General features: G+C 42.9%; 1 protein-coding gene across 1 annotated transcript in view; it reads left to right on the top strand.

The window, feature by feature from the left end:
- Window positions 1–6,454: 6,454 nt before the first annotated feature.
- b4galnt4a (beta-1,4-N-acetyl-galactosaminyl transferase 4a) overlaps window positions 6,455–23,224 on the top strand; it is a 258,847-nt gene continuing 242,077 nt past the window's right edge. Inside the window, exon 1 of the mRNA XM_033967912.2 lies at window positions 6,455–7,927. Coding sequence (XP_033823803.1) covers window positions 7,786–7,927 — 142 coding nt within the window. The 5' untranslated portion in view covers window positions 6,455–7,785. The remainder of the gene's footprint in view (window positions 7,928–23,224) is intronic.

The following is a 23,224-nucleotide window of genomic DNA, read 5'->3' as shown; positions in this document are numbered from 1 at the left end:
TTGTCCGTGTGTGTGTGTTGTGTTCACTTGTCCGTGTGTGTGTTGTGTTCACCTGTGTGTGTGTTGTGTTCACCTGTCCGTGTGTGTGTTGTGTTCACCTGTGTGTGTGTTGTGTTCACCTGTCCATGTGTGTGTTGTGTTCACCTGTGTGTGTGTTGTGTTCACCTGTCCGTGTGTGTGTTGTGTTCACCTGTGTGTGTGTTGTGTTCACCTGTGTGTGTGTTGTGTTCACCTGTCCGTGTGTGTGTTGTGTTCACCTGTGTGTGTGTTGTGTTCACCTGTCCATGTGTGTGTTGTGTTCACCTGTTTGTGTGTTGTGTTCACCTGTTTGTGTGTTGTGTTCACCTGTGTGTGTTGTGTTCACCTGTGTGTGTTGTGTTCACCTGTCCGTGTGTGTTGTGTTCACTTGTCCGTGTGTGTGTTGTGTTCACTTGTCCGTGTGTGTGTTGTGTTCACTTGTCCGTGTGTGTGTTGTGTTCACTTGTCCGTGTGTGTGTTGTGTTCACCTGTCCGTGTGTGTGTTGTGTTCACCTGTCCGTGTGTGTGTTGTGTTCACTTGTCCGTGTGTGTGTTGTGTTCACCTGTCCGTGTGTGTGTTGTGTTCACCTGTCCGTGTGTGTGTTGTGTTCACTTGTCCGTGTGTGTGTTGTGTTCACTTGTCCGTGTGTGTGTTGTGTTCACTTGTCCGTGTGTGTGTTGTGTTCACCTGTCCGTGTGTGTGTTGTGTTCACTTGTCCGTGTGTGTGTTGTGTTCACCTGTCCGTGTGTGTTGTGTTCACCTGTGTGTGTGTTGTGTTCACCTGTGTGTGTGTGTTGTGTTCACCTGTGTGTGTGTTGTGTTCACCTGTCCGTGTGTGTGTTGTGTTCACCTGTCCGTGTGTGTGTTGTGTTCACCTGTGTGTGTGTTGTGTTCACCTGTCTGTGTGTGTTGTGTTCACCTGTCTGTGTGTGTTGTGTTCACCTGTGTGTGTGTTGTGTTCACCTGTGTGTGTGTTGTGTTCACCTGTGTGTGTGTTGTGTTCACCTGTGTGTGTGTTGTGTTCACCTGTCCATGTGTGTGTTGTGTTCACCTGTCCGTGTGTTGTGTTCACTTGTCCGTGTGTGTGTTGTGTTCACCTGTTTGTCCGTGTGTGTTGTGTTCACTTGTCCGTGTGTGTGTTGTGTTCACTTGTCCGTGTGTGTGTTGTGTTCACCTGTGTGTGTGTTGTGTTCACCTGTCCATGTGTGTGTTGTGTTCACCTGTGTGTGTGTTGTGTTCACCTGTCCGTGTGTGTGTTGTGTTCACCTGTCCGTGTGTGTGTTGTGTTCACCTGTCCGTGTGTGTGTTGTGTTCACCTGTCCGTGTGTGTGTTGTGTTCACCTGTCCGTGTGTGTGTTGTGTTCACCTGTCTGTGTGTGTTGTGTTCACCTGTGTGTGTGTTGTGTTCACCTGTGTGTGTGTGTTGTGTTCACCTGTCCGTGTGTGTGTTGTGTTCACCTGTCCGTGTGTGTGTTGTGTTCACTTGTCCGTGTGTGTGTTGTGTTCACCTGTCCGTGTGTGTGTTGTGTTCACTTGTCCGTGTGTGTTGTGTTCACCTGTCCGTGTGTGTGTTGTGTTCACCTGTCCGTGTGTGTGTTGTGTTCACCTGTGTGTGTGTTGTGTTCACCTGTGTGTGTGTTGTGTTCACCTGTGTGTGTGTTGTGTTCACCTGTGTGTGTGTTGTGTTCACCTGTCTGTGTGTGTTGTGTTCACCTGTCCGTGTGTGTTGTGTTCACTTGTCCGTGTGTGTGTCGTGTTCACCTGTCTGTGTGTGTTGTGTTCACCTGTGTGTGTGTTGCGTTCACCTGTGTGTGTGTTGTGTTCACCTGTGTGTGTGTTGTGTCCACCTGTCCGTGTGTGTTGTGTTCACTTGTCCGTGTGTGTGTCGTGTTCACCTGTCTGTGTGTGTTGTGTTCACCTGTGTGTGTGTTGTGTTCACCTGCGACTCACACAGCACCACAACACAAAACAAACGCACAAAACAAACCCTATAAAGTCTCTACACACACGTATCTACACACACTTGTCTGTCGTAAACGTATAACCCATGAAGTTGTGTTCCAGTTGTCGTTTTGTGTAATGAAAGTTCAAGTAACCACAGAAATATTCATTGTGTAACCTCCAAACCCCAACGGCCAAACGCACAAACACTGAAATGCAAATTGTTCTTTTATTGTTTTTGTTTGCAGAAGATTAAAAAGTGAATTAAAAAGTTGGGTCTGTGTGGACTTTTATAAACCAAAACAATTCTATTTTACGGATTCTGTTAATAAGACAAACCTTTTTCCACGTCGTTTTGAAGTGACAACAGACAATTTGAAGAGGAAAATCCCACTGGTATTATGTTCCAACGAGATACTTTGAGGCTTAATATTTACGTGACGACTTTTTCTTTGCAGAATTTGTGCGTTTTGGTGATATTTTTGTTGTGTTACATTAAGATTTGAGCTGTAGAGCGGTGAATAAGTCAGTTTTTTTGACGAATTCTTGGTATATTCTTCTATTTACTTAATGAAACCGTCTATTTAAAATGGTTCACAGGGATTATCTTCCATTATTTCACTATTTTATACCTTAATTTTTGGTTTATAGTAGTTTAAATATTATCATTTATCATAATATTTCTCTGTGGTGATATGTCAGGCTTTAAAATTTGTTTTTGTGACAGTTTTAACCCTAAACTAGATTCTCCAAACAGACAATTGAAAACCTATTTATCCCCAAAAGTCACTGACACTTTTAAATCTTCAGTCGCTCCTATAATTCTAAAGTTAAACTCACCAAATTTTAGCAGTAGATAAACTGAACCTTCCCAGATTTTTGGTAATATATACGGTTATAATTGTTGTCAAACTTATCACTACTTAAACTAGAGGAAGTAACAATAATGTTTAAGTGTCCACCATTTTCGCTTTTGCATAACATCTAAAGCATTTCTGGGCTTATGTCTCTTATTTGATCCTCGATATCACGTTTTAAGTCGTTTATTAAGTCGTCTGAGGTTTATTCACAAACACTTTTTCTTTAAGATCGCCCCACAGGAAGAAATCAGGACGAGTCAGGTCTGTGGAGATCACATACTGCCCCGTCTTTGAAAAACACTTATTATTCCTTTAATGGCGTTTACTCTCGGGGCGTCTCTGGTGTTAAAATGTCGAGTTTGACCCACGTGACTCAAAGTTCCACTGTACAATGAGGGGTCGTTCCTCGGTGCTGGAATTTCTCGTGTTGATGTCGGAAGGGTCGTTCTAAATGCTCTGAAAAAATCAAAGAAAAATATTTAAAAACAAAAGAGTTATGAGTATTTTTCAACCGTCAGTGACTTTTGGGCCACGCTGTATTTGCACCATTTCAAAAACGAGCTGCATATTTTCCACAGCCTGACTAACGAGCTTAATTTAGATATTGTTCATCCGTTATCCTTCCCCAGCTCATCCCCTCGTGTCTTCCTTTAACCTCTTCCCCTTTCCTCTTTTCCTCTTCTCTTGTAAACACTGAAGACTGTTATTTTCCCAGAAGGAGAGTCAACGGGGCACAGTGGAGCTGAAAGAAACGCCGCTCCACACCTGTTCCGGGGAGGACGAGGCGAAAGGCGCAGAGGGCAGCCCCGGATGATCCAGCGGGGGGACGCAGAAAAAAAACCCTTAATCTTGGTGACATTTGGGCTCAGAACTGTCATCAAAGCCCCCGTGGTTCTGTGGTAAAGCGAGGGAGGCTGGTGCAGGATAGAGAGAGGGAGATGAAAGGCAGAAGCAAAGTGACGAGAAGAGACAGGACCGGTATAAGCAGATGTTGGCAGTTAAAAGACAAATCGGGACCGTTTCTATTCGCTGACATCACCCACAGTGGATCGTGTGGCGTTAAAAAAAACCTTACTGCAAAATTAATTAACGAATAAACCTCATAAACGTTATATTAAAGCTCCTGGATTACGCAAAACTGACTCTCGTGAGCGTTTAGTCGTGTTATAATGTTGTCGGCGCATCAAAAACACACCTGGAGTTGTTTTGTTTCGTTAGTTTGTACATCTCCAAACCTCAAAATGTTTCGTTCCACCTTGTGATGTCATGAAGTGGCGGTTTTGAAGTTGCGCAGATACGTTTTAGCTTCTGTTCAGTTCAGAAAATGGACATTTCTGGGTTGAAATGAGCCAAATGATTCTAGAAATGAAGGTGTGTGGAGTTTAAAAACGGACAAAAAAAAGGTCACACACTAATATTTCGTTGGACCGTCTGTGGCTTTGTTTCGATTTCGCTTCTGCAACGTCACAGATTTAGTTCCATCCAGTGTTGTGTTAATTTTTCACCTGTTGTATTGATGATGGTCGAGTCTGACGCTGCTCAAAGCTTCTCCAGCTCATCCCAAAGATTCTCAATGGGGTTAAGGTCTGGACTCTGTGGACGATCCATGTGTGAAAATGACGTCTCTCTCTTTCTGCTTCTATTTCTCTCTCCCTCCCTCCTTCTCGCTCCCTCTCTCTCTCCCTCCATCCCTCCCTCCCTCTCTCTCTATCTCTGCTTTCTCTGCTTTCTCTCTCTCTCTCCCTCCCTCTGTCTCTCTTCCTCTCTCCCTCCCTCTCTCTGCTTTCTCTCTCCCTCCCTCCCTCCTTCTCTCTCCTTCTTTCTCTGCTTTCTCTTTCCCTCTCCCTCCCACTCTCCCTATCTCCTTTTTTCTCTCTCTCCCTCTCTCTCTCCCACCCTCTGTCTCTCTCTCTGCTTCTTTCTCTCCTCTTCTCAGCCTCCCTTTCTCTCCCTTCTTCTCTCTCTCTCTCTTCCTCTGTCTCTCTCCCTCCCTCTGTCTCTCTCTCTGCTTCTTTCTCTCTCCTTCTCAGCCTCCCTTTCTCTCCCTCCTTCTCCCTCCCTCTCTCTCTCTGTTCCTGATCCACTCTTTCACAGTTTGATCTTGTTGAATCCTGACTTTGTCGTCTTCCATTGATGGAATAACCTGCTCATTCAGTTTATTCAGTTTTTCGAGCACAAACTGTTGACCCTTGACCCTTGAACTCCGACCTATTTGTTTATTTAAATCCAGGTGGCGACTTTTATTTTGGCCACACAGTGCAGTCGAACATTAACTGATCCCTGTGCACTTCCTCTCTGACAACATCTTCTCACTCGCTTTATCTGTCTTTCTTTCTTTCAGCACCTCTCCGGTTCATCCCGATCTCCGGAGGACGGCACCTGGCGACCGAATCCCGAAGCGACAGAGAAGCCAAACAAACAATCAGATAATGTTCTCGAGGTAACGCCGCCGTTCAGATCTGAGGGGTTTTTTTAGATCGAAATCGGACTCGGGCGGCAGGTTTTCCCCGTCGATTCCGGCCGCTTCCGACGGTTTTCCGATCACAAAACATCACGGAGACTGTTCTTTAAGCTGCTCGTGATCATGTTCTCTTCTCTTTCTTGTGCGTATGATGAAACCGCCTGTGTTTTTCCTGCAACGGCTCAAGGTGAAGTTTTTGTTTCGGCGTTAAAAAAAGGCGCGAGGGCCGAGGTCTCTGCTCCCGTTGGTTTCGATCGGAGCGCGTATGAATACCTAAGAATTTCATTTAGCCGCGGTGTTTGCTCTGATGATTACCATTTTAATCCACGCGGTCAGAGGATTATAGTTTTGCGTTCTGATTCTGAAGGCACAGCTGGGACACGTTAAATCGAGGTCATTCTCATCCAGACCAGGTTCGTGTCCTTTGATCCCTCGTCCCGATTGATCGCCACGACTCCGGAGCGTTCGTTTTTTGAAGAATACGCCGTTTATTTAACCCGCAGATGACGATTTCTGTTTGTTTTTACTCTTAGAAGTGCGAATTTAGTTTCCTCGGCGACTTATTTTAAACATCGCAGGTGGATTTGATCTAATTAGTATAAAAAAAACACAGTGAAAAGTGATTGTTTATCAGAGAAAATACATGCTGACACTTTTAGGTTTAGTATTTTTCTTTCCACACTTTCATTTATTTCATTATCAAAAGGTAAAACGCAGTCCAGCTTCTGAGTTTTGACCATAACTGGACACAATCAGCCTGGAAATTGTGTTTAATGTGGGTTAACAGGCTGCAGTTCTCAGTTTGACCATAGGGTGGCAGTAAAAGGCGCGCTCTGACGGTTCTACTCGGTGATGTCAACAGGCAATTAAGGCGTGAGAGAGTGAAAACCACAGCGAGACGTGTCCAGAGTGAAACTTTAGACTAACACGCTGCTTTTGTGCTTCAGTTTTGTTGTAAATTAGGGTGAGAAGGTCCGGGAAGTTTTAATCCAAATGTCCAGGATGTGTGCAGCTCCTAGGTGCCTACACTGAGCCCGAACACCCGCCCCTCTCCTGCTCCTAGGTGCCCTCCAGTGAGAGCCCGAACGCCCGCCCCTCTCCAGCCCTGCTCTCTCCTGATTGGACGCTGGACCTGCCTCTCCTCATCCTCTCGCGTTAGGTTGCTCTGCACCGTCAAGATGCTCAATTGATGGGCGTACAGAGCGCTGCGCTGAAGGAGATGCCTTTTATGCGTTTGACTGTAGCAAAACAAAAGCATGTTTCTTGTTGTTTGTGGAGAGACTTTTCCTCCGGGCTCAGCTGCCTCTTCAATCCGCGCGTCCAGAGCCTCCGGGAGGATCCTGAACGCGCAGAGCTGGTGACAGGAGAACAACACCAGGCACAGGCTCAGTGCTAGCAGCTCGCAGGACTGTGTTACTCCAAGTGTCTGCTCCCAGGAACGCGCACAGAGCACGGTCCGGACAGGGTGAGCTCCACTTCTTGGACTATCTGCTGAGATGCACCTGCCGTGGAGACGCGCGCGCGGATGCAGCGGTGGATCGTGCCTCGGACAGTCATAAAACAACCGTCTATTTACTCTGAGGTGCGTGTTAGGGCAGCGCGGGGCTTGTACTTTGACATCCACACCGCCTGAACGTCCAGCTGCGTGTCTGTGACAGCTGATGGCCCCTCCTCTCCCAGGACTTGAATAAAAACGCGCTCCATCTGTGTCCGCGCCGCGTCCTGGAGCTGCTTCGTCTCAACTGTGTGTAACAATAGACCAGGCTCCGGTTACACTCGCTCTTTGCGTCCACACGCTCGTCTTTGACCGGTTTCTTCTTTGTTAAAGGCGACGTGCTTTGACTCGTGCTGTTTCCTCTGGACCGTGGAGCCTAATCCATTTCGCACTGATTTGAAAAAAAAAAAGATTCAACTCGTCCATTCGTCGTTGTGGTTTTGTGTTCGCGGTGATGCCAGAGCGCGGCGCCTCTCTGCACTGCTCCTCGTGCTGTTTGATACTTTTAAAGCCGTGGCACCGGATGATCCTTGAGTAGCCGGTGGAATAATGAGCGCCGCGGTGTCACCAGTGGCTTGAGCTGCAGAGGATTTGTGTAGATTATCGCTGGACTGCTATTTTGCGCGCTGGGTCACACTCTTAAGCGAATTTAGCGGCTTTTGATGTGTTGCCTTTTCCCTGCTGCCCTGTGAATCAACTGAGGAACACTGTTTACCAGCTGTACTCCGGTCTTTACGCGCAGAGAGAGAGAGGGGGGGAGGGAGTGCGCTCCAGCCATGCCTGCTCCAGAGGTGTTTATATCCACGTCTGAGGACAGGACGCGTTTGGAGCTGCCGTCACCCAGTGGATCCAGTGAAATGATCCAGTGAAATGACCCGTGCAGCTGTAACTCTGTAGCTCTGATGATGCCAGCGGCGTGACCGGGACAAGCACAGCCCCCTCAGCAGCGCCACACACGCGGCACATCGTACACTTTTACGCGCGGACACCGGAGGATGTTTGAGGGAGGATGTTGCGCTTTCCCGTGAAGAAGATCCGGAAGCAGTTTAAGCTCCTTCTGCTCCTGGTGCTGCTCACCTCAGCTGTGTGGTTTACTTACCTGCACATCAACCAGGGCAAGACTATCAAACTCCACTTCAATTACGGGAAAGGTATGCGCACAAATGCACCTCAGCCTCAGTTTAACCTCATGTTTCTGCGCACAAATGCACCTCAGCCTCAGTTTAACCTCATGTTTCTGCGCACAAATGCACCTCAGCCTCAGCTTTACCTCATGTTTCTGCACAAATGCACCTCAACCTCAGTTTAACCTCATGTTTCTGCGCACAAATGCACCTCAGCCTCAGCTTTACCTCATGTTTCTGCGCACAAATGCACCTCAGCCTCAGTTTAACCTCATGTTTCTGCGCACAAATGCACCTCAGCCTCAGTTTAACCTCATGTTTCTGCGCACAAATGCACCTCAGCCTCAGTTTAACCTCATGTTTCTGCGCACAAATGCACCTCAGCCTCAGTTATACCTCATGTTTTTGCACAAATGCATCTCAGCCTCAGCTTTACCTCATGTTTCTGCACAAATGCACCTTAGCCTCAGTTTAACCTCATGTTTCTGCGCACAAATGCACCTCAACCTCAGCTTTACCTCATGTTTCTGCGTACAAATGCACCTCAGCCTCAGTTATACCTCATGTTTTCATACCTCTGAAGCATTTTAAGCAACTAGACAAGTCACCACAGTCTCCACAGAGTCTCCACACAGCTGCTTATTAGATCTGAGTGAGACATGTCCACAGAAGACACTAGCACCAGTAGTTTTTGTTATACTTACACTGAAAACCCTGTTAAAAGTCATGGCACAGAGCCGAGACCTGTGTGCCACATGTTTTCAGCGCAGTTTCATAGTCTCCTTCTCAGGGTTGTGGCCTTGAATCAGGTTGAAAAAGAGGTCAACAGTAAGTCTAAGCGCAGTTCTTGAAGTTTACTCGAAAGGTCATGTGGATGTCTGTGTTCCCGATGTGTAAAACTAAAAGTACCAGCCTGTGTTCCTGTGTTTTTTTGCTTCTTACTTCGCCGTGGACTCTTCATTAGATTCATCCACCGAGCGCAGCGTGAATGATCGCCTTTAAAAGTAAATGATGTTGTGTAATAAGAGCAAGGAGTATAGCGTCGGCAACTGCGGCACCGTCACCTACTACAGATATACAAGGATATACAAGGTCCCGTGCAGCTGTCAATGTAAGTGATACTCCACAGATTATGTCCTTGGAGTGTGCGCGGCGCTGTGAGGCTGTGCAAACACGCGCACATTCTTGACACCAACACGTCGGGGTCGTTTTATTATGTCTGATCTCATCCTGGGGTGTCCATCGATACCGACAAGAACCGAGAACGTGTTTTCTTTCCAGCATCACGCGAAGACGGAGACTCACCGGTGCAGATAAAGTCATTTCAGAAACTGTCTCTTTAGCTCATCTGTTCTATTATTTGTCTTTGTCATTTCCAAAATACTTCTAAGCAGAAATAATTAAGAGGTAGTGGTGGTTAGGTTTCCTTTTCCTGTCTGATTCAGCACTGTTCTGTGTAGTTGTTCTGACGAAGCACACGTTGGGTTTCTGTATGACTGTGTTCTTCACAAATTGCTGCTGCGATTTCCCAGGGTCGAGGCTCTGGTGGCGGGTCTCGTCAGACAGGAAGTGGTTTTGCTGTTGTGTGTAGCGCTGGAAGACGTGTCCGTGTAACCGAGCGGGTCAACTCTGAAACTCTTATGAAAAACGTGTCCCGTAAAGGTTTGGAAGTGACAGAAAATTGGCCTGTGAGTGCGGTTTGTGCGTGGACTCGACGACTTTGTATGTGTGCGGAGGTTATAGGATCTAGTTTCATCGTTTTGAGAAGAAATGGCTTTTCTTTTGAGCAGAAAACCACTCCTTAGGTCAACATGTTTATCTGCAGTGCTAGTATTTCATTCACTAGATAACACTATAGGGTTATGACTCACGGTTGCACAACGCGCGTCGGAAATATCCACACTAGTGCCGTATAAAACGCATAATTACATCGCTCTAGATAATAATGAGATAAGGAAAATAATAGCGTTTTGTTCAGTTGGGAAGAGTTATAGCGGTTTGTGTTGACGACGTGCAAAGGTTCTGTTGTAAAACCCAGACCGACATAATGGAAATAAGTTTGTTCTTGGCGTTTTTATGCTTTACGTCCTCACTTCGCCCCGTCATAACGCGTCCCTCTGTGTCTCAAACTCTCGCCGTAACTTGTCGTAACTCTGTAAAACGCTCAATTTCAACGCTAAATTATTCAGACTAGCACGGAGCCTTGCGATTGGCTGTCAACTCGCCGTAGGAAAAACAAGGAAGTGCCTCAGAATTTTACTGACGAGCTGAAGAAAAACTATTGATTCCACTTTATCTGTTCCATCATTCTGTCTCTAACTCTCGCCGTAACTTGTCGTAACTCTGTAAAACGCTCAATTTCAACGCTAAATTATCCAGACTAGCACGGAGCCTTGCGATTGGCTGTCAACTCGCCGTAGGAAAAACAAGGAAGTGCCTCAGAATTTTACTGACGAGCAAGAAAAACTATTGATTCCACTTTATCTGTTCCATCATTCACACGGGTCAAGAGCCGTTCAGCATTTATTAACCACGTCAAGACACATTTTGATGTTTTTATCTGCTTTAAAGACGACAGGGGGAACGGCCAACATTAATTAATAATAGTGTCCCGGCCAGACCAGCCCGTTTAATCAGAATTCTAATAAGGAAGTAAGTTGGCAGGTAGCGCCGTGGTGCATATTAGATGAGTGCCACATTTATGCGGCCACCCACATGGACAACAGCCTCTCTGTTTTCGAGCATCAACAGCTCCACTGAGGAGGCAGAGCATACAGGGCTCTATTGATCTGTAGTGATTACACATGTAAACACGTCAAACGCATTCACAAAACATTCAGTCCATGACCGTCGAGGAGGAGCTTTGGTCTGATGCGTGAAACCCGGGGCTGAACGTGCGGACGCTTCGGTTGAAACGTTACGTGAATTATTTTTTACTATTTAAACACCGGTTAGAAAGAAATGCATGAAGTAAGTAAAGGTTCTCGTAGATGGATCAACGCAGAGCAGTTTGTTCATTGTGTTTTCAGACCCACAGGCTGTGCTGCTGTCATGGAAACGATTTACCTTTAATGTCACTTCTCCCATTTTTAGCTCTTGTCTTGTTTCTTATGGTCATTTTTACTCCTGTAGAGCCACATTTGCAGGTTTAAATCTCAAATAGTTAACCAAACAAGCCTTATTTGCCATTTATTTTAGACAAATATAACAGAAATGCGCGTTAATCTTTCTTTGACGTTTTTTTTTCCGACTTTAGACTTACGCAAATACGATCTCTGCACGGCTCAGGACGCAATCTGCCATAAACTTTACGTGTCTGAACGTGTCAAACCCGGGACGTACCGTATGCAGCGAGCCGAGTCGTCTCTGTTTAATTGGTCTGTTCTTGTTCTGTGCTCTTTCATGTTAGAGTGAGGCCCGTCAGGAGCCTTTTCACACGTCTGCCTTTTGTCTCCTGCAGAGTTTCACATCCAGGTTAAAGAATGTGACGACGAGACGCTCTAGAAAAGTCTTTTTACGGAATAAATGTGTCACGGATGTGCTGTATCGCTCAGGTTTTTATACAGACACGCCTTTTTGAATCAGAGGTGCATCGTTTTAGCTTCATAAACCTTTATTTGACCGCGTGACTCGTATTTATTTGCACATTTTATTGCTTATATTTATCACACGAAAGGTTACGCACACACATATTATAGTTGAGGATGGAATTATAGAGTTGTTAAATCGTGTTGGAGCCCCTCGTCACATCTTTATATCACAAAGAAATAGTGTTTTATACATCAGTTGTTGTTGTTGTACAGAAGCAAACAGCTCCCAGTCTCTCTCCTCTGAGAACTTTAGCCCGAGTGTGAAGTCGAGCAGAAGAGGAAGCAGCTGAATGATGCCACTGTCTGTTTACTGGCACGCTCTCTGCAAAAAGGGGGTGGATGTTTAGGGAGAAAGACAGAGCGAAAGAGAGACATCCTTCTCACGCAACAGGTGGGTTAGGCCAGCGCTTTCCCGACCTTTTACGCCGGCGACACCAACACCCGTCCTTAAAAATAGTCATACAGCGATAAGAAGCAATTAAACGGCCCATGTTACAGTATTTTTGTAATGTTTCCTTGTCAAAAACGGCCTAAATATGCAAGATTTGTGCAGAAAAAAACACATTTCCAGGTCTGAGTTCTTCTCTCAAGCTGAAAACGCGCCGTTCCACCTTGTGATGTCATCATGTGGTGATACAGGAAGTGCTCCGCTGTGTTTTTAAACTCCATAAACCTTCATTTCTAGAATAATTTGGATGATTTCAACACTGATCTGTATTTGCTTCCAGCTTCGATCTTCATTTTTGACACAGTGTTTGAGTAATTTTAAATGTGGAAATGTGGAGTGTGATATTTTTAAATGAAATGATGGGAGAACACATGGTTTAACTGTAAACGGATGGATATTTGGATGTATTTTAAATGTTTGTGACCTTTGCTTGAGCTTGAACTGCCTTTAAAGTGACACTGATTGTAAGAACATACAGATTTAAAGGGACGATATTGGACTATTTTCTGATCTATGTTGTTTTGTCGTCACAAAGACCTGGAGTTGTGTTTTGATTCATTCACACGTTTAACACACGAGCCCTGCACATTTAGGTTCTTTTCTCAAACTGAAAACACTCTGTTCCACTTTGTGATGTCATCATGTGGTAATACAGGAAGTGCTACACGGTGATTTTAAACTCCACACACCTTCAATAGAATCATTTGGATTCTTTCTTTCGCTCTTTCTTTTTTCTTTTGTTTATTTTTTTCTTTTGATCTTTCTTTCTTTCTTTCGCTCTTTATTTATTTCGCTTTCTTTGTTTTGCTCTTTATTTCTTTGTTTTGCTCTTTATTTCTTTGTTTTGCTCTTTATTTCTTTGTTTTGCTCTTTATTTCTTTCTTTTGCTCTTTATTTCTTTGTTTTGCTCTTTATTTCTTTCTTTTGCTCTTTATTTCTTTGTTTTGCTCTTTATTTCTTTCTTTCTTTCGCTCTTTCATTTTTTGCTCTTTATTTCTTTTCTTTTGCTCTTTATTTCTTTTCTTTTGCTCTTTATTTCTTTTCTTTTGCTCTTTATTTCTTTTGCTCTTTCATTTTTCATCATTATTTCGCCTTTTCGCTCTTTTTTTCATACTTTCTTTCACTCTTTAGCTCATTCCTTCTTTCTTTCTTTCTTTATTTGTCAGGGACTGTGCACAAATTCATTAATGTTACAAAAGAAAAGATGATTTGTATCAGATTTATCTCCTGCTGCTTCACAAGTTTAGTCCCAGGACAAATTACAATTCCATCATAAAACAGTTCATCTTTAACATCAGGAGAAAATACAATGTCCCCAAGTCCAGGACGAGACGTTTCCTACCGTCCAAACCAAAATAAAAATCAATTAAGTGCAGGTTTTAACAGTGAATATAACCATGGAACTGCTGATCTCGACGGAACTAAAGGTAAAAACGAGCTGTTAACTCGAAAACTACCACTTGATGACATCACGAGGTGGAACAGAGCGTTTTGAGCTTTGGAGATGTAACAGACTAATAATAAAGTGTGACTCAAACAACAAAACACAACTCCAGGTCTGTTTTTGACGACGTAACGACAGTATAACACGACGTAAAGCTCATATAAGTCAATTTTGTGTAATCCAGGACCTTTAATGTAAGAAACAAAAGACAAACACGGTGAAAAGATGAATTATAGAGTTTGTTTAAATGAGCAACAGGACTAGTATTTGAAAGACCGACTATAAGAGAAACTTTGTAAAGGAAGTCAATATAAATGCTAATAATTAAGTCGCACTTTTTTTCAGTTTGTCCGGGGGTGCGACTTATACTCAGATGCGACTTATATAATGTGAAATATGTTTTTTTTCTTCATTATTATGCATTTTTTTGTCTGGTGCGACTTATACTCCGGAAAATACAGTAGTAGTTAACTTGAAAACTACCACTTGATGACATCACGAGGTGGAACAGAGCGTTTTGAGCTTTGGAGATGAAGACAGACTGATATTAAAGTGTTACTCAAACAGCAAAACACAACTCCAGGTCTGTTTTTGATAAGATAACCACATTATAACACGACTTAAAGCTCTTAAGAGTCAGTTTTGCATAATATTGAAGCTTTAACGCGCCATTGCTTCTATTCTGAGCTTCTTCTTTTTTAAGGAACCACTGAGAATCTTTTGAGTCTTTAACACGAGGTTGAGAATCACCGGTTTAAGCAGCACCATTACCATTTCACCAATTAAAACTAGAGCAGCGTTAAGTAATTGTAACCGGATCAATTTCCTGTTAAAAACTGAAGATTAGCTTGTTGTTTATCGGTCACTGCGGAGACAAAAGGTGTTGTCAATTTAGAAAAAGAAAAAAACCCAGTTCGGGAAGCTCATCTGAATCAATTAAAGAAACGGGGATTGAAAATGAAGCGCAGTAAATCCAATGAGACAGATATCAGGTGGGAGTATCATCTGCAGACAATCATGATCCTCGCTGTGATGGGATTTGTCAGTTTCCTAGCACCGCAGCTCGCCGGTTCCTCTCTTTACTTCCCACCTCTGCAGAAGGATTTTCTTTCAGCGGGTTTCTATTCAGCACCGGGCTGTATCAGCGCTGGTGTTGCCTTACTGTAAGCGATCCAGACCTTGCAGGATTTCAATCAATCATCAAAGAGGGTGTCTGTGTGCGCCCCGCTGTTCAGAATGAGTCTTCTGTAGTAGCGGGTAATGTAAAAGGTCACCTCTTCTCAAGGCTGCGGCGTTTAACCACAAAGACGAGGGGAGGGATCTCGAATACGGGACAAAGGCCGAGACGGGAGACGCCCAAAAAAAACGACCTGTGCGTGTGGCGTTTTAACGGAAAGCGACGGCAACCAGAGCTCGAAGTGTAAACGCGTGAAAGTGTCCAGGAGTCGTCAGGGTCGGATGTGAAAATAACGGAATGTTGTGATGTCGTATCGTTAAAAGTCTCGCAATAACGAGTATCGTGGGCCATCGCAATAAACTGGTCCCTCGTTAGAATATCGCACATATCCTCTGTAATGGATTATGTTTGAAAAATATAAAATTAACAAACAAAACAAAAAGTAAATTAACCAAACTGTAATCATCCAAACAAGGGTGTAAAGTGTAAAGTGATTTGTCTTTTTCTGGTTCATTTTTTGGTTAATTCTTGGCTAAACTTGAACCTCAACCAAGACACGTACAGACACTTTTTAGCACATTACAGCAGCATTGTTAAAATATAGTCTTTATATTGTTATTACACAGCGGTCCCTCATTTATCGCGGGGTTTCGTTCTAAAAATAACCCGCAACAGGTGAAATCTGCGAAGTATCAGCTTTATATTTTACATTATTCTCTGTTTTTGTCTGTAAAACCCCTCACCACACACTTTACACTTTTCTCACACAGGCGTTAACATTTTCTCACATTTCTCTCTCGTTTAAACTCTCTCAAAGTTCAAACCTTCGTAAGCGTCTTTGTCGGTGCAGAACGTTTCATCGACATTGTGGGTTTTGTCGGGGAGAAAACAAATTGCAAACGTACAGCACTTCAGAGTCACACTCCGATCCAACGTTTATGTAAATTTGTCTGAACACATTCTGTACTGGACAGGAGACACGGCACGGAGGAGACTGATGGACAATGGTCTACAGTCCAACAGCCAATCAGGACGCAGAACGCAATGGTCTACAGTCCAACAGCCAATCAGGACGCAGGACACAATGCACGTTCATACGATGTAAAAAAAGTATGTAAAATTGAACAAAAAAATGCGTGAAACAGCGAGACCTCATTATAGTGAGGGACAACAAGTTTCTAAGTCTTAAATTCATTGCTTTGGTGCAGCATCAGCTAAAAAAATAACAAAGGGAACTACATAGACCATGATCCTTTGCTCTGTTCCAGTACAGACTTCATGAAGACTCATATAGGACAAAGTCTGAGAAAGCGATGCCAAACAAACTTGTGTTTATAGTGTTTTTCTAGAATGCAGCTGTAATCAGATGAAATTAGGCCATTTACAGGTCAGATTCAGACTGTAGGGATGTAAAAATAACAAAATATCGTGATTTCCTGTAGTTAAAAGTAAAAAAATACTGTGGCCCATCACAACATATCAGAATTACAAATCTCTCTGCTTAAATTCATTGCTTTGGTGCAGAATCAGCAAAAAAAAAAAAAGAGGGAACTACATAGACCATGATCCTTTGCTCTATTCCACCAGACTACTTTTCTTTTTTTAAATTTTCTTTTTCTTTTTTCTTTTATTTATTTTTCATTTATTTATATATTTTTTATTAATTAATTTATTAATTAATTTTTTATTTTATTTTTATTAATTTTTTTGACATGGGACAATACATATTAATCAACAGACATGATTCAACATGACGGGAACTACATAGACCATGATCCTTTGCTCTGTTCCAGCGCAAACTTCATGAAGAAATAACTCATTAAGCTATTTTAAATCTTAATTATTTGAATTATGACAAAACTAAAGACTTGTCGAGACATTTTAAAAAGGAAAAGCATAGTCATAATTTGGTTAGTTGCCACAAAATATCGCAATAAATGTGTAAAAATGTAAAAATATCACACAGAGGGATATGGATATTGTTACATCTCTACTAAATTGTCATCTTATTACTCTTAAACATCCATGAAAGAGTTGCCGTGGTGACTGGGACCGTCCCTTCACACATTTTGTCCGTTGCATCTTCATGAATATTTAACGATCTTATATTACTCTAAATTGACTCTTGTGAGCTTTAAGGCATGTTTGAACGCTGTAACCTCCTCAAAAACATCCCTGGAGTTGTTTTTGTTTCATTCACGCACGTTTGACTATGTTTATTATTAGTCTGTCTGTATTTCCAAAGCTCAAAACGCTCTGTTGCACCTCGTGATGTCATAAAGTGGTAGTTTTCAAGTTAAACGCTAAATTTTACCTATAGTTTAGTAGAAGATTGGCATTTCCGGAGCTTAAATGATCCAAATGACTCTAGAAATGAAGGTGTGTGGAGTTTAAAAACACAGCGGAGCACTTCCTGTGTCGCCACATGATGACATCACAAGGTGGAGCAGGGTGTTTTCTGTTTGAGACAAGAACTCAGCCTAAATATGCAGGATTTTCGCGTTAAATAACACAACTCTAGGTCTGTTTACGATGAGGAAACAACATTATAAGATAGAAAATAGTGTAACATGGAGCCTTTAAGTGCGTAGAAACTTAAATTCGGTTGTGTAGCTTCCATTTTTTGACATTTTACTGCAAAAATACAACCAGACTGATCTCGTACAGCCGCTACAACTCAAAGAATACAACCGTGCACCGTCTCCTCTCTCATTTGCAACCCTAAAGCCGTGCGTTTGCCTAACTGTGTTCTTTGGAGCTGCTGCTGAGTTGCGTTGTTGTCACCTTTCATTAGACGTGTTTCTACTTGCTTTTCTCTTGGTCCAAGTGTTTACTCATCCCGGAGTGGATGTTTCTCGCGGCGGCAGAGGAGCAGGAGGATCGGGGGGACAATAGCGACACTTTGTCACTCTTTTGTTCGGCGTCTCAAGCTGCTCGGTGGCTTGATTACCATGTCAGCGGCGGCTTTTGAACACGAGGACGGCGTCTTTCTCTCAGGGCTGTCAGACCAAACTTCCCTTTCTCCCGTTGAAAGTTTACACTCTATTTAAAGAGCTGGATGTATTTGAGCAGCTGTGCGTATTTGCTTCAAGGTATTGGTTGTGTGCGTTGAATTTAAATGTCAGTGGCTGGTTAACCTTTTGTCATCTTCTCTATAAATTCCGTTCGTTTTTCTCGCGTGTTGACCCGGGACGGCGTGAGTGCCCCTAGCTGCTTAATCCCTCAAACGTAGTCACGATAACACATTTTAAAACGGCATATATATACTTCTGGAGTAAATCTAGATGATAAATGATAGTACTGAAACAAATTTATGCCGCTGACGCAACCCAAGAGCAGATTTAAACCACAAAAATGAATCTAAATCTACAACAAACATGTTAAAAATCATGAGTTGCGATAAATAAATAGCAGAAATTAACGATTTATACATGTTTTGAAATGTGGTTCTTGTATTCTCTGTGGAAAAAGTAGGTTGGCCGTCGCGATCTGTCAGAAAAACACTGTATAAAGTGTATTTATAAGGGAAAACGTTTAGCACTTTTAAGATCTCATGATTGTCTATGTCAAACTCGAGGCCCAGGGGTGAAATCTGGCCCGCCGTGTCATTTTATGTGGCCGCGACAAGGTAAATTTAAATGTATGGACTGTCTTAAAATGTCAGTTTATCGGTAAATAGGCAGTTACAGTCATTTTTTTTTACATCTATGCAAATTGGCCCTCGGTGAAATTGAGTTTGACCCCCCTGGTCTAAAACCTCGCCGTACTAGAACTGAAATGCGAAAAAAATGCTTCCATTCGTCCATTTTCTTCCGCTTATCTGGAGCCAGGTCGTGAGGGCAGGAGTCTAAGCAGGGACTCCCAGACTTCCCTCCCCCCAGACACGTCCTCCAGCTCCTGTAGCGGGACCCATAAGGTGTTCCCAAGTCAGTCCAGAGACATCGTTCCTTGAGCGTGTCCTTGGTCATTGTTCTTCGGGGCGTCCTCCTCGTGGGACATGCCCTGAACACCTCTCCAGGGAGGCGCTCGAGCCGCATCAGCTGCTCCTCTCGACCTGGAGGAACAGTGGCTCTACTCCGAGCTCCTCACCCTGTCTCTAAGGGAGGACTCATTCCGGCCGCTTTTGGTTCCTTTGCTTCCCAAAAATGGAAAATATTTCAAGAACGCGCAAAACTGGATCCACTGGTGCCACTAATGCACTTTAATAATCTGGTGATAAACATTTATAATCGCTCCTGCTCCTGTTTTTAGTGTTTTAAATGGATCTATGTGTAGTGATTTGTTTTGTTTTTGTTTGTATTTTTCCGTATTTTAACCGAGCGTCCGTGAAAAGGAGTCTCTCCGTGTAGAAATAAAGACAAATAAAAAATATATGCGTAGTTCATGGCGGTTCACATCAGTGTTTTGTCAATTCTCCTGCAAAATGTGAACTTTGAACGGAATATTTTATTAAAAAACAAACCGCAAATCTAATCTAAATCCCAGTTATTGTCAGAAAAAAAAACACAATTCGATATATTTTCCCCAAATGTTGCCGCCGCGCTGTCTAACCTAAACGTAAAGCACAAGTTTTATCTCGAGTCCTCGTCTTCTGTTTTCCGCCGACCTTCATTTTTCGATTAGGTCCCGTGCGTCTCGTCCCGTCTCCGTCTTAATCTCCGCACACATCTCTTTGACTTTGCCTCGGTACAGTGTCTCGTCTCTTATCTTTTGGCTTTAGGGTCCGACGTTCAGGAGTCGCGTCACCTCGATCGGCTCCGCGCACAAACTCACTGTGAGCGTCACTACTTCCTGTCCAGTTTTATCTCTCGGAGGTTTTAGCCGAGTCACGGTAAAATGAATAAATATTTAAAGATAAGACGGTGGAGGGGGATGTCACTGACGGCAGGTTTAAAAACTAGAGGACGCTTGTGTTTGTGAGAGGTTTGCGTCTCAATGCTAACGCTAATGTGCATAGAAAATCATTAGCTAGTCTTTATTTTAATGCATTTAAATTTTAGCTGCTTATTTATTTGATGTTTTGAATAAAAGTGACTATAAGCTTTAAAAAATAGTTTATTGCATCAGTCTTTTGCATTTTATTTAGCCGAGGTGGCGCGTTATGCCGTTTTTTACATGTTTGTCGTTGCTGCGGTTGTAAAAATGTACAAGTGTTGACCTATGACCTTTAGAGGTGAATTAAAGATTAAATGTGTGTGTATTAATTAAAGGCCCCATGTTACGCCATTTTCTGATCTGTGTCCTGCATGTTTGCGCTGAGTTCCACCTCGTGATGTCATCGTGTGGTGATACAGGAAGTGCTCCGCTGTGTTTTTTAAACTCCACACGCCTTCGCTAAAATAATTTGGATGATTTCAGCCCTGGAATTGCCAATTTGTACTGAATATTTGCATGTGTGGGTATAAAATGTCTTGGATTGGTGGACAAACTGACTGAAATAATGAAAACTGTGCGATGACTGTAGTGTGCACTTTTAGTTTGACCTTTTTGTGACCCCTGTTGACTGTTAAGCTTAGTTCTTTTGCTTTATTGTTAATTTTATGATGATTATTTGTGATTATTTATGTTCCGATTTGTGTGATTTTAACGTCTTTCTTATTCTGTAAAGCACTTTGTGTACTTATTGTGCTGTACAAATAAACTTGCCTTTGCTTTGTGTAAAAAAATCCAGCTGATAATAAGTGCGTCAGTGACAAAAAACGTCAAAAACGAGCAGCTTAATAGATAAAAAATAGTTGTTTTTTATATATTGAACTATGAGCTATGTAATTAGTCCAGTCCTTTTTGATTAGAAAAGGAAACGGAGGCAGTTAAACCTTTAAAGATCATATTTAATGTCCCAAAAAAACATACCTGGATTTGTGTTTTGTTTCATTCACACATGTTTGAGTGCATCTCCAAACCTCAAAATGCTCCGTTCCACCTTGTGATGTCATGAAGTGGTCATTTTCCAAGTTAACAGCTACGTTTCTTTCCTTTAGTTTAGTAGAAATGAGCAAATCCAGGGCTGAAATCATCCAAATGATTCTAGTGAAGGCGTGTGGAGTTTAAAAACACTTCCTGTGTCACCACACGATGACATCACAAGGTGGAACAGAGTGTTTTCAGTTTGAGAGAAGAACTTGAAGCCTAAATCTGCAGCGTTTGTGTGTTAAACATGAAACGAAACGCAACTCCGGGCCTGATTTTGATAAGGAAACGATATTACAACAAACCAGGAAATGGCGCACTGTGGTCGCTTTGTTTCACTTTGTCGTTGTACAATATGTGGAAGACGCCCACACGACAAAATAAGTCTGTACTTCAAAATCAGCTGGTTACTTCTGTTTTTTTGGCAGCTTTTTGATTCATTGTTATGTTACAAGTGCACAAGACTGATATAATTTTGTTTTTTTGGGGTTTTAATTGTGATGATCCTACTCTCACTAGAACTAATTAAGACGTTAAACTCAAATCCACTGCTTTAACTTCTCTTTCTAATACTATTTCACAACCTCTGCACTTTTTAATGAGATAGAATCACACTTAATCACTGGGACAACAAAGCATGCCTCTGTCTTACTCAAGTTCCACGACTTAAAGTACCACATTAATTAGACTTCAGATCAATCTTTAAATCTGCTTACCCATTAAATTCTATCCCGGTGCCTTAAATCCAACGTCGTCTTGTTAAAAGTGCTGTTTAGTAGCTTTAAACGTCGTCAGCGACTTCTTTCATCGCGCCTGTGCTTTAATTTCTCATACGTTTTCTTTAAAGTGGACGTATTGTGCTTGTGTGAGGTTTAATCTACGACAACCGCGGATCGTTACGTCAGAATTTGCACGTTTTAAATCGCAATATTCGTCTTAAAGTTTAGGGTTAGATCGGCTACTCGCCAACGATCTTTTCTCTTTCGGTAATTCTTTTTGCGAAATGTTTTTAGTGCCTGTTTTGAGCAGTAATAAATGATCACTTGTCGCATTTTTTATAAAGAAACACACACGTTGATACAGCAGTGTACGCAAAAAACTGTTGCGTTCATGTCGAGAGCGGGGATTGAACCGGCAACGTTCGCATCAGCGGGCAAAACTCTACTACAAATCAACTAATTACCGTATTTTCCAGACTCTAAGTGGCACTTTTTTCATAGTTTTCTGTAGTTTTTTGTAGTTTTTCATAGTTTGCGGCGCTTAATCTTCCTCTAGAGTTGGTGGAGATCTTCAGAAGCGACACCGACGATGAAGAATTCAATGGATTTAGTGATTTGGCGTGAGATCCAGAGTAAATTTCTCCAAAAAATGTGACTTATTTGTGTTTTTTTTCTTCATTATTTTGCATTTTTTGACCTTAAACGACTTGGAAGAGGAAGTGTAGCTGTCGGTAACTCCTATGGACAGCTGCCGATCACGCTACGAGTATCCATCCATTTTCTTCCGCTTATCCTGTTTCGTGGGGGCAGCAGTTTAAACATTGACTCCCAGACTTCCCTCACCCCAGACACGTCCTCCAGCTCCTCCGGTGGGTCCTCAAGGCGTTCCCAGTCCAGCCGAGAGACACAGTTCCTCCGGCGTGTCTTCGGTTTTCCTCTGGACCTCCTCCTTGTCGGACATGCTCGGAAAAACCTCCCTAGAGAGGCGTCCAGGACCAGATTCCCGAGCCACTTCAGCTGCTCCTCTCGACGCGTAGGAGCAGCGGGTTTACGCCGAGCTCCTTCCGTGTGACCAAGCTCATTCCGGACGCTTGTATCCGCCATCTCGTCCTTTCGGTCATTACCCAAAGCTCGTGAGCGTAGGTGAGCGTAGGAACGTAAACCGACCGTTAAATCGAGAGCTTCGCCTTTCGACTCAGCTCAACAGACCAAAACTAGCGAGTCGCAGTGTTTTTTGTTTCATTTGTACCAAAATAACTACGCAATCCGGCTGAATCACCGATAAAAAATAAATAAAACTGAAGAACGAAGTGAGTACGGGGTGAAAATACCAATACGGCGTCTTGAAAATAAGGTTAAAGATCGCTCAAACACGCACAAATCACTTCAAAAAACAACTAGCGAGAGGGTAAACGAGCAGCGGAAACAACTATAACGAGGTTAAAAGCTGTGAAAAGTCCATTTCGAGGAATAGACCTGCTTTAAGAAATAGTCCTCATTGGTGTGAAAAGGAAGCGCATTAAGATTCAACAAAAAATATCCTCTCTCCTCTTTCATATCTCACTCACATCTTGGCTTAGTTTGTTTCAGTAAACCGATTATGTTACCTCTTGTGCTAATTTGCTTTCAGCCCACACACATCAGAACTGCTTTTAGGAGACACACGGGAGATGGTGGGTTTTTGTTCGTGATGCTCAGTAACAAAGTTAGTATTCACACGGAAGGGTTTTTTGGCTGCGCGCTCATCTTTAGAAGAGCTTTTTCCCGAAGCCGCAGTCAATCCTCTCACATCCTAAAGTGTTGCAGCGACACACCGGGCTCTTCCGTTTGGGCTGATAAATAGTTACAATTAGATGCAGAGTTCACGCAGCGACGCTTTTTTACCATATACTCCACGACGGAGAAGGAAAAAAACACTCATTTACTCATTTTCTCTATTGGGGTTCATAGCATCATCAGGCGACTTGTGACTGATTGTGAAACTTTGTGGCGCAGTACTGCTACTTCGACAGTTTCTGCTTGGTTTTGCGTGTTTT

Source organism: Periophthalmus magnuspinnatus, chromosome 6 (genome assembly GCF_009829125.3).
Source record: "Periophthalmus magnuspinnatus isolate fPerMag1 chromosome 6, fPerMag1.2.pri, whole genome shotgun sequence".
Lineage (NCBI taxonomy): Eukaryota > Metazoa > Chordata > Actinopteri > Gobiiformes > Gobiidae > Periophthalmus > Periophthalmus magnuspinnatus.
This window is presented reverse-complemented; position numbering and strand designations above follow the sequence as displayed.